This window comes from Bemisia tabaci, chromosome 3 (genome assembly GCF_918797505.1).
Source record: "Bemisia tabaci chromosome 3, PGI_BMITA_v3".
In the NCBI taxonomy this organism is placed as follows: Eukaryota; Metazoa; Arthropoda; class Insecta; order Hemiptera; family Aleyrodidae; genus Bemisia; species Bemisia tabaci.
The window spans coordinates 30,231,130-30,243,585 of NC_092795.1; the positions used below are offsets into that span (position 1 = coordinate 30,231,130).

Genomic DNA, 12,456 nt, shown 5'->3' on the forward strand with positions numbered 1-12,456 from the left:
AAGTTTGAGTATAGATTGTGAAACAACGCAGACAAGACACGTGTTTTGCTGGTTCCACCACCGCCAACAGGACTGAACGCCTTATGAAACGTGTCACCGGATGCTTTAGCATAAAAATTAAATTTGTGAGTTAACTGGATCTTAATGTGTTATACTGTCTAAATAGTTCACACCAATCAATGAGGTGAGAACATTGTTGCTTGGACTAATGATATGAGTGCGCAGTAAGTTAATCGGAGGAAATATGAGCCTTGAAGTATCATGTCATACCTTGTGGATAGGGAGTTCGGAAATCTTAGAATGCGCTAAGCGGTATGAGAGAGAAAAGGGACCAAAAGCCAGTGTTAGGTTAGTGACACTCAAATTGCAAAAAAATTGCTAAATTTTCTAAGGAGTAAAATATTTTTCGGCGATATATGTGGAAGAATCGAATTGATGAATATTAGGGGGAGGAGGTGCTGATGTATGTTGCGACATTTGATTCACAAACTTTGATTAGTAACCGCTAGGAAACGAGATTTTGTTGTTTAATATAGCTTATTCATCGATTTCTAATCACTCTCGAAATTTTCATACAACACAGTCATCACATTAAATTCATGAGAACACTCAAAAGATGCATCCGTTTGGAATAAATATAGTATAAAAGCAATGTGCAAAAATCAATCATTTACTATAAGCTCTATGACTCATTTTCATTTTTTTCATAGTTCGTTCCACTAAGACGATTTCCTCGATACTTGTGGCCATCAACAGCCGAAGTTTTTGGTCTTGGGAACTTTAACTACGCACGATTTCCTCCGATGTGATTTCCTGCTTACATCCATTTATTAAGGTTCACAGAAAATTCCAGGAAAATCGTTTTCATTTCCATAAAAATAAAACACGATCGGAGATTTTTATTCGAAACCATACGCGTCATTTGACCTCAGCTATCGATTTAAACCAAAGCCTATAGTCCTTCCAATCAAAGCCTCCTCCTCCCCCCCCCCCCCCGGGTGTATTGTTTTTCCCTACGACCACAGAAAATAGGTTACGAACTGCAATGTCCAAGAATTTGAGAGCATAATATAACGTTGTGTACTTCATCGATCGGCGCAGGTGTTCGCATCTCTCATCAGCGATCCTGGATCTCCGGGCGGTGGCACCGCGATATATCGATTGATACGTCATTAAAACCGATGAAAAAGGATCGATAAACAGGGTGTTCGCAACGAACACCTTGATAATCGCTTCTTTACCGTAGCTGCAAATCGGGAAATATCGATGATCGATCATTCACGCTTCGCCACCGCGCGAACGGGAGCACTGTCGCGGCAAGAAAAAAAAACGCCGTACGAAAATTCGAATGTTGCCAAATTTCCTGCCTTAAAAATATTTTTTTTTACATGAACTTTACGAATATGTATTCTTGAAATTGTGAGATACTTCACATTAAAAGGCGAATAAAATTCACTGAAAAAGCAGAAGAAAACCATTGACAAGCTTCCGTGAAAAATCGTGTTTATTAAAGAAAAATTTGGCAACAACTGGAAGCTTATACGCCGTTCTTCCTTAGGACGGCGAGGCGATTGATTACGTTCATTAAAGGGCCCGAGCGCCCGTTTCCCCCGGTTCCTGGAGCCGAATCGGAATTGAAAAGGCGCGGATAATAAAAAGAGCGAAATAAGTGAAATCTGATACTCGCGATAATGGCATCGAACTGTTATTGTACGTGCGCCCGGACATTTTTTTCTTTTTTCCTTCCTTTATTCGGAATTTGATTTTTTCTCCGGAACGCGACCCTCCCTCCCTCCCCCTTGCGATGCAGAGTCCCGGGGGAGCGGGGGGAGGTGCACGCCCTCTCAATCGGTTTCCACTCAAAATAGACAATTTATTTTCGAATTTCAATTACAGCACGATATCCATTATGGTGTTGCGCGAGGTTGTCTCGTTGGCAACTCCTCGACGATGAAGAATAAGCTTTCGGAGGAAATCGACTTCGACCTCAGCCCGATTAAATGGGGTCGTCTCATGTTCATCCTCACTTTTCACGCGATTAAATTTAAATTTGTTTCATAATTTTTGAATGATGCTGCTCCTCTGAACGTACATAGGGTAAGAATTAAAAACAAGATAGGTAAGAATTAAAATCCAATTCTTTCTCTTCGTACTGTGCTCTTGTTCGTGAGCAGTCTGATTATTGAAATTGATAGACAAAACTTTAGTGCGGAAAAACACAAATACGGAGAGAAGATGAAGCGATCCTATGGGTGGGTGGGTTTTGTGAATATACCCTCGATTGTTAGGAATATATTCGCAAAACTTCAAGTTTCGTTGTTGCGTAGTTCTCTGATGCAAGATTCACGAATGAAAGATCGGAGGAGATTAACCATCGTCTGATGTAGTTAGACTGAATTTGGTTGAATCCGTCCAATTCAGATGCAAGCTTTCGTAATTTCAGCGTCGACTTCCAGGGAGGCTGACACCGCGATATATTTGTAATTACCTGCTACTAACAGAGAGCAAGTAGTTTGCTGACTTAATGACTAGAATGATTAGCTGGGGTGCCGGGGTGCTGCAGCCCCCGTAGTCCCTCAGCCCCACAAGCCCCATTGGACGATTTTTCTCTCATTCAAGATCCTCTAGTGGTCTTTGGAGTGTAACAGACGGATTGACATTCGCCCTAAGACTGGAATTTTGACTGTCTCGGGGCCTTCAAGTTTAGGACTTGGGACCTTTACGTGCTAATCCGGCCCTGATTGACTTGACGTGAATAAAAACTATAGATTGTCTGTGTCCTCACCAACGTTTACCGATGAATCTGACAACCATTCTACCGAATTCGAAACCGAAGAGCTATTTCTGAGCAACCGCGGCTTCGATGAGCTTCGACGCGAGTCACAATGCTCGTATGCCAATATCGGAAAAAGGGCGGTTAAATCGCGTATACGAATTCTTCCATTTTGTGTTTAATTACATATTTAGTGCAACAAATATGTATTTCCTGAACCACCGTTACGGATGGAGGTCGAAAATTAAGGCTCAAGTGACGAAGGTCTGAATGAGACATGTGCATGAAATTTTTGCAAGATTATTGCATGTAGTTTTTTTCCGCGTAAAACTTTGTGGAAAAAAGAAGAAAAAAAGAAGAAAAATATAATAAAAACGTTCAAAAATATTTCTAAGGAGCAAGAAAGGTAATCAAAATCCGACCAATTGAAAAGCCTACAGTCGAAATGACGTAATAAAGCGATGCCTGAAGCTGAGTTCAGCCAATCAGGAAATGCCGTTTCCCTCGCTTGGCTACGTCATCGGAGCCTGCCAAAACTTGCGTTTCTAACAGGCCCCATTTTTGACATTTTCTAAACGGGGTTTCTGCACCATAGGGTTACAAAAATCTGAAGAAATTCCTAGGAGCTTCGTTCACTCTGTACTTTCAGAAACTGAATGTAAACCAATGGATGCCAACAAATTCTGCAAAAATACCAACATTTTCATAATTTTTTTTTTAAGAAAAACAACAACAATGTCCATTTTTACGGGAGATGAAGGGGGCACGTCTCCCCTCCCCTACTTTTTTTCAGACAACGCGCTTGCACCTTGCACAAAGACATGCATTATAATTGCCGTAGGAGAGTGCCTTAACATGATGGTGGCTGTGATGGTTCACAATGGTGAGCCCATGTGCCCATATGCCCATGTGATGGCCCGCAGCATTGGGCTGGGCAGTAACGTAGTGTGCTTTGCGATATATCGATCGAACTTTCATTTAAATCCATGGAAAAGGATCGATAAACAGGGTGATCGCAACAAACACTTTAATAATCGATTCTTCAATATAGCTTCAAAAGGGGGAAATATCGATCTAAAATTGATCATCCAAGCCTCGCCACTGATATTGGGCAAATGCACACGCAAGAGAGAGAACTTGCAGGCTCAGACTAACGTGCACTGACGGCTTGGTAGTCTGCGACGAATCACTGCTGCCAAGTTATTTCCATAACCCATACAAACAAGATAGTTACATTTCACACGTATTACAGGAGAACGCCAAGGATATCACAAAAATATTTAAATTTTTTTATTAGAAAATTCACCGAACCTTGCGCGGACGTTAAGTTTCCTATCTCTGCGTGGACAAGGCCTTTCATTCATAATAAATGAACGAAAAAATTATGAAAGAACAAACATAAATGTGGTTTAATGATTTTAACTTCCGCCGCCGCACCGCGCCGCGCGCAGACCGTACCGTGTTTGGAGCAATGCGTGAAGTATTCCAACCGTTTTGTAGGCGCTATGAGTTTCACGCCGACGACCGCTGCTAAACGCACTGTGTTTGACGCAATGTGTGAAGTATTCATGCGTTCTCGTAGGCGCTATCCGTTTCACGCTGGCCGCAGTGACCAGTTGTGTTTGATGCAATGCGTTAAATATTCGTGCAGTCTTGTAGGAATGTAGGCGCTAATATGTGTTACATGCCGACCGCCGCGCCGCGCCGAGGGCTTCTCCTTTTCATCTCAAGTCCTCGTCATCATTTCTCTAGCAGTCGCGCCGTTCCTGGCCAAATTGCGTGTTTGGTTTCTCTCTTAACTCGACTAATTAAAGGGGCTGTCTCTTGTATCACCGAAAGACAACACAATTAGAAATTACTATACTCTCAGGAAAGGAGAGATTTTGTTTGTAATTTTTTTCTAAATCCGATTTTTCTTTATACCTACATTTAAAAAAATTGCAAAATTTGCCGCCATGGGCCGCGGCCTATGTGGCCACCCCCTTAATCCGGCCCTGGTTCGGTCTGTACTCAGTTTTTATGACCAATAATTTCGTCCGACTAACCGAAGAAGCCCTGTATTTATTATCAATTCAGCATTTGATGGCGAACTTTTGTTTCTCAATGTAACAGAGGAATCGAGAACTTTGCGGGCGATCTGACAGAGGGGCGTTGCACCGCGGCGGAGGACTGGAGGCAGGGAAACGCGTAAACGGATACTTTGGATGAAAATAAACAAATACGGATTCACGGAGCTCGGCCGCGGTCGCCCGCTCCCTCCCCCGCCGGAACCCGCCCGGATTTCAAGTGGCCTTCACCCCCACCCCCGTCCAGCGGGCGCCCCCATCTTGGATTTTCACCCTTGGCTTGACAATTGACGGCCGACATCCTCATCGGGAAGCACCACCGACGCCGCGCAGCCCTGGCCCCGACCCCGGCCTCGCCGAAAGCTCCGCGTCCGCCACGCCCGGTTCATCGACATTGACCTTACCGCCAATCTATCACTTCCGTCCGTGTCCGTCGCGCCCAGTTCTCACAGCGGGCATAGAATGGAGATGTTGCATGTGTGAGAAATTTGCGATTTGACTATCGAATCTTATGAAAAAGTTCGCAAGAAACACGATGGTGCCACTGTTTTCTCTGAAATCAACTCCCAAGCTCAAAATAAGCTCTCAAGTTGAGGCCAAAATGGAGGGGATATCCCACGCTATCCTCAGAGTCCACCTCTACATCAAGAAAAACTCTCCATGCATGCAAAGATAGGGAGCAAATACATTAGCAGGGTTACCGTGTTTTCAGTTTTAGAGTCCCCAAATAAAGTGGCAGCCCTGTCAATGTATTTGCTCCCTATCTTTGCATGAAGAGTTTGTCTTGATGTAGACGTGGACTCTCAAGATAGCGTGGGATATTCCCTCAATTTTGACTTCAACTTGAGAGCTTTTTTTGAACTTCGGAGTTGATTTCAGAGAAAATCAGTGGCGCCATCGTGTTTCTCGCGAACTTTTACGTAATAATCAACATTCAAATCGCATATTCCTCACACATGCAACATCTCCATTGTAGCTACCAGAAGGGTAATTCACAAGAGGCTTGTTGCAAACTTTAGTTAGAGCAAAAAGAAGAGTTGCCTCACATAGAACATAGCTCAAAGAGCACGTTGAGCGCATCGGGAAAGTCTGTAATACGCTCCTAATTTCAAAATCTGCGTAAGAGATATGCGCTTTTTTAAGCTTTCCGCTTCAAAAATGATACTACGGCACAGGTGAAAGAGGAGTAGTTCCATCGAACCAAAAACCCTGATTTCAGCCATTAAAGGATCAATAGTCATAAAAGATGGGAATCGACCATGATCTATGCCAGTCGAGCAAATAATCTCTGCGAAGGCGGTTTATAGGGGGACGGGGGGGAGGGGGGGAGGAGAAAAATACTTGGTGTAGGAAAATGCAAAATTTTTGTTCTACGTGGACTTTCGGAATGAACCAAAAACCCTAGAGCCGAATTTTGTCTGTCCTTCCGTCAGTACCGAAACATCCTTAGGACAAGGTACGACTGCACTCAAGTCCTTCTTAGCGCCCTCAATTGGTCGGAAGGGTGGTTTAGACTCATCGACGAATGTTGCATCGCCGTGTTAAAAGGCAGACACGGTCTGATGCTGATAGCAACCATTCAACGGTCCAGCCAAGAGGTAGGTGTTAATCCACCTTACCGCGGTGTTAAGCATAATTTTGGCGAGGGGCTCTCTTGTAGAGGGAGAAGAAAAGAAAAAGGCGCACGAGTACCGCCCACCGGTAACCTGCGGAAGTGGACAAGTGATATGCCAATTGAGCGGGGCGTCGAACGGGGAACGGGGTTCCGGCGAGTCAAGTGAGCGGCGCGCGGCATGCGGCGAACAGCAGGTCCACTTCCGGCTCAGCCCGGGGGCGCAGCCGCGACTCAAGACTTGGGGAGGGTCAGCACCACCCACCCCCTCCTCCTCCTCCTCGATTAGACGTATCGGGACCGAAAAAACGCGCCCACTTAAGGAAAAAAATATTGTCACAGATGCGCCATACCGGCAGAAAGCGGGTTAATGGCGCGGTTGCCGATCCAGTAGCTAAAACTGTCTTTTTCCAGACGGAGCGATGTAATTTCATTGCGAGGTTGCACAATTTACGCGAATAATTCAGCCTCCAATACTACCATGCCAAGGAAAAACACCGTATGAACATTCGAGAGTGGCCAAATTTCTCCGGAAAAGGCATGCATTTTTTTAAGGAAAGTTATGTATATATATTTCCGTGAAATTTTTAGATATTTTATGGATCCAAGTGCAAACAAAATTATCTGAAAAATTTAAAAAAAAATATTTAAAATTCGTCCAGTAACTTCGAATTTTATTAAAGAAAATCTGGCAACGCCTAAAGGCTCATACGGCGTTTTTCCTTAGCACGGCAGAATAGAAGGTGGGCTGTGCAACACCTGGATAAGATTGTGCTGATTTTGCGAGTTATGAGATGAAAAATCAGTGAAATTGCCACTTAAAAAGTGGTCGTAGTAAGAATACAATTTATAGAAGGGATTTTGGGGCGTTGACTTGTAGTTCCGTTCTTTTTTCTGGGGAACGAAAAATGAATTAAAAACCAATTCATTAGTTTGAATCAAAATGATCATAACACTCATAACTAACACTTTTGGAAAAAATTTAGTTATTTGCAATTAAAAGAGAGTCAGAAGGGGCTCTGGAGTTTTAAGTAAAGAGAGTAAGTCCAACCCTCGATAGGAATTGCAAGAAGAATAATACTTGAAGTAGGGGGCTAACCCCCCGAGGTGCTTTGCATCTCCAGCGTTATGCGTGTAACTATCATGATTGTATGATATGACCAGCTGAAACTTCTAAAGGTCGCGATCATCCGCAAGAAACGGAACAGAAAGACCTTGAGCTCTCGTGTGAGGGGATGATTTGAAGGGTAGGTCGCGGAGGCACGCCCATTTCCTACCCGACAAGTGAAACACTCGAAAGGCTAGATTCGTATAAAGAGAAATACACGTCGCAGTCGCACCATCAACTCTGTCCTAAAATAACACTTGAGATCCTGGTAACGTCAAGAGCCAAACAAGCTAGTTACACGTTTAAAGAGTCGGCATGAATCGCAGTCCCTCTTCCTATCGATGTTTCTTTCCAAGTGCTCGCCGAGATAGAGATCGAGCTCGACACCACTAATTTGTAACTTGTTAAAAAGCAGAGCCGCACGTCTTTTGTTATGCGATGGATTAGGGATGGGCAAGAGGGAATGACTATTCTGCCGTGTTAAGGAAAAACGCCGTATGTACCTTAATGCGTTGCCAAATTTCCTTTGATAAAACACGAATTTCCTGCTAACCTTAGGAATATTTTTTTTAAAATGATATTTTAAACAGATATTTTTCCTTGCAACTTCAACAAGCTCGGGACCAAAACAAAAACAAGCGAGTTGCTACCAAATTCGTGCTGATCAAAGTTATGCAGGGCTGGCTTAAGGGGGTGGCCATATGGGCCGCGGCCCGTGGCGGCAAATCTAGGGGGCGGAAATTCTGCAATTTTTTTAAATGTAGGTATAAAAAAAAATCGGATTTAGAAGAAAAAAATACAGACGAGAAAAGGCTACAAAATCTCTCATTTCCTGAGAGTATAGTAATATCTAATTTTGTCGTCTTTCAGTGATACAAGAGACAGCACCTCTAATTAGTTGAGTTAAGAGAGAAACCAAACACACAATTTGGCCTGGAACGGTGCGACTTAGGGAGAAATGATGACGAGGACTTGATATGAAAAGGAGAAGCCCTCGGCGCGGCAATCGACATGTAACACATATTAGCGCCTACAAGACTGCACGAATACTTCACGCATTGCATCAACCACAGTGCGGTTACTGTGGTCAGCGTGAAACGGATAGCGCCTACAAGAATGCATGAATACTTCACGCATTGCGCCAAACACAACGCGGTCAGCGTGGAACGCATAGCGCCTACAAGACTGCGTGAATACTTCACGCATTGCGCTAAACACGATGCAGTCGGCGCGGCGGCGGAAGTTAAAATCATTAAACCAAATTTTGTGTTTGTTCTTTCATAATTTTTTCGTTCATTTCTTATGAATGGAAGACCTTGTCCTTTAGAGATATGTTTACGAAACTTGACTCTCGCGCTAAGTTCCGTGACCTTTTGCTAGTAGTGTTGACAGGGCTTTCTCAAAAACTGTGTTCAACACGAGTAAACGCGTCTTATGCACCCCTCCCCCGATGGCACGTTCACTTGATGGTTTTTATTGATGTTTCAAAACGAATGAGAAGGGGGCAGCAAAATACAGGCGGCCCATGGGCGGCAAGTAGGAAAATCCGGCCCTGAAGTTATGTTGAATTTATGTCATCTTTTCGTTGTGAAAAGTAGCAATATTCCTCAAGATTTGAAGCTCTGATAACTGAAAAATCAAGGGGGGGGGAGGGAGGGATTGTCTTATATAGCTTCCACTATTTTAGGGCAAGTCCACAGTTTGAACGCGTCGCGTAGAACAATTTGCACCCCTGCGTCTGATGGCCCCCCCTAGATTCTAAAAATGTTGGAAAACTTTTGCAGGATAAACTTTCAGTCTCAGTAGTCTTTTCATCACGCATACTGGCGCCAAACGAAAAGTTGCGCGAACTTTCTCAGGATTTTTGTGTTTTTTATGAATGGGAGAGTTACGTGACGCACGTTACACTAACCCTCCCCCTCCTTGTAACGCAGCGTAACGCAGGCTCACTCTCCAAGTTACGTAATGTATGAGCGCTCCCTTTCACGTAATTTTCGGAAGGCTCCTGAAAAGTAGAGTACCTTTATAGAGAGTGTATGGACAACTCGAAAATTTGGAAGTTAGGTTTGATCAGATCATGTAGCTCTTGGGGCCCAAAAGGGCAGCCAACCTATGAACTCGAATTATCCAGTGGTACTAATTTTCAAATTGCACTTATTTACACTGATCAAAAATTAGAAAAGGACGTATAAAACTTTGATTTCGCTTACATTTTCTCAGTTTCAAAATTATGAAACTTGCTTGTAATGTCGGCGCTGTCGGCCATAGTGATCTTCCAAATGCCTAAGTTGGCAGCGGCATTTCCCTAGTGATTTTCTCGTTTTTCAGGTTGTCGCCCTTTTGGGCCCTAAGAGGTACATAAATCGCGAGTTGTCCATACTCTCCCTGTAAAGGTGCTCTACTGAGAAGAGGTCTTGTTCCAGGACGTGAGGATGAGCTTAGACTAGTGGTAGGATAGTGGTATTACCTGGCAGCTTGGAAATGGCGTGTGTCCCGAATGATACGTGGAGGAGACGTTGAAGAGCATTTCCGTCTTAAGGGGATCCCGGCGAGGCCGCGCCCGCGGGAAAAGCGAGGACACCACGGCCTCTGCGTCAGCTGCGGCGCGCGCCTGATTTCCCGCGCCGGTTCATCCTCACACACACCACTGCAACACACAGAAAACACGGGCAATCATAACGCTATTTACCATGGTGATAATGGAGTCCATCCAGGATCCAGGGGACGAGGAACACCCTTATTCTGCCGTGCTAAAGCAAAACGCCGTATGAGCCTTCAGGCGTTGCCAAATTTCCTTTACTAAAAACCGAATCTACCGGAAAAATTTTGAAATTTTTCTCGAATTTTTCAATTTTGTTCGTAATTTGATGTGACACATCGAGGGTGAAACTACCAGAACACGTAACTCGGTTTGCGACGTTGCAGACTTCCTGTCATACTTTAATTTTTAAATGGGTAACTACTCTACTTCAATTCTTGAAAACTTCCGTGAAGTTTCTTCTCAATGCGAGAAAAATTTTGTGAAAACTCCAAGGAATGATACTAAATTGGACTGCATTTTGCAATTTGGAACTCTAAATTCTGGTTCTTCTGGAAAAACACTTATGTGCATAGGGAAACTAATGGCACAAACGTTGTTTTTAAACCGGGCTAGTTCCAAATTGCAAAATATAGTCCAATTGTTCTCTTTTAAAAGAATAAAACGAGAGCGGAGATTTTTAGACACCGCAAACGAGATACGTGGTCCGGTAGTTTCACCGTCGATATCTAAAATAAACTTCACGGAAAAACATGCATAACTCTCCCGAAAAATACATGTTTCACCCGGAAAAAATTGGCAACTCTAGAATGCTCATACGGCGTTTTTCCGTTGCCCAGCAGTATTGAGGTGCCTTTCTGGCCATGCAACAGAAATCTTCCCGTCCTGGTCTGATATTTCTTTAAATTATTTTTTTCAAAAGGGTCAGTAATGCGCTGGTCACGGAATCATGTGTTGATGTTTGATCCTTGTAGATCAGCTAAAAAGAAAACGCTTCGTCAAAACAGCAACTTTCTACGTTCAATATTAAAACAGATATCGCGCTTTGAAAAATTCGGTTCATGACGTCATCCACCGCGAGAGTGACACCCTTGGTTTCTTCTTCCTCGCTTTCGTCCGAGCTTCACGTTGAGCAATCAGTGCAAATGTGCTTCTCGCTGATTGATAAAATCAATGTGCATGGTAGAAACCAAGGGTGTCACTACCGTGGTGGATGACGTCATAAACCGAAGTTTTCAGAGCGCTATATCTTGGTAAATATTAAACGTAGAAAGTTGCTGTTTGGACAGATCTCATTATTTTAAGCTGACCAACAAGAATCAAGCATTAAAACACGATTTAGGGACCAGCGCAACTGACCAACTGATTTTGAAAAATCTTCTGCGTTCTTCACCTTAAAACCTGTAAAATTTGAGATCTGATTTTTGGCCCAAAACGGTGGTTCGGAGGGGTCGTTTCGGGCGCTCCTTCGGTGGACCGCGACGTCATCCGGGCTGCGATCTGCGGCCGGAATGAAAACAGAAAACAAAAAACAAAAGAAGGAGAACAAAAGGAAAGATGAAAACGCGGGCGATCCCATCCACGCGGGCGAGAGAGGAGATGAGGAGAAACGAAAACAATAACAAGAGCGGGCAACGATAAACAATGCACGGATGCACCGCTACGCGTCGGAGCGTCCCGGCTCTGCGGGCGTGCGGGCGCTCGCGGTGGCGACGGACAAATTGTTTGCACAGCCCGGTAATTCGATCTAATTAGGTTATGTTTCGTCCAAGTCGGGCCGAACCGAGCGCAGCGGACAGCGCCCACCTCTCCGACCAAATGCCACGCATCCCAGTTGCCAGGTGAAGTCCTCGCCGATGGAAGTGTCTGGCTGTCGAGCCAATAAATCAGGAGAAGCTGGATTAGCATGAGAGACTGGAGGGTGTAGTGCATCAAGAGAAACACCTCGGATGATTGAAATCAAAGGTGCAGAAGAACAACCCGAAGTCTTAGTTCTATGAACGAAATAACTTCCGTGAACATGGAGCACCGGGGATGGGAGGGGGGACCCTCTAGCTGCAACGTGGTTCGACCCCCAAGGGGCGTTCCGTGCCCTAAAAGCTCGCTGCTTCCGTGAGTTAACCGGAAGAGATCGGTCCGGTACATCTTTAGAACAAACTGTGGCGAAAGTTTAACAGAAACATTGTTTAACTGGGAGAGTTTACAACTTCATCACGTAACATATGATAAAATCTGTTCATTTCTTGTCAGAAAAAATGGAATTTGCGGGGTTTAAATTTGAAATTTCACTAAATTATCTTAGTGTGCGTATCAAGACGATAGAGGCATAAAACATAGCCTTCAAATTGTGGGGTAGGC

General features: G+C 44.1%; 1 protein-coding gene across 2 annotated transcripts in view; it reads right to left on the reverse strand.

Moving 5' to 3' along the window:
* Window positions 1-12,456, reverse strand: part of eya (eya transcriptional coactivator and phosphatase 2) — a 100,553-nt gene that overhangs the window by 81,405 nt on the left and 6,692 nt on the right. For both annotated transcript variants that reach the window (XM_019040384.2, XM_019040383.2), the window contains exon 2: window positions 10,027-10,206. In XM_019040384.2, the coding sequence (XP_018895929.2) occupies window positions 10,027-10,086 (60 nt within the window). In that variant the 5' untranslated portion in view covers window positions 10,087-10,206. The remainder of the gene's footprint in view (window positions 1-10,026; window positions 10,207-12,456) is intronic.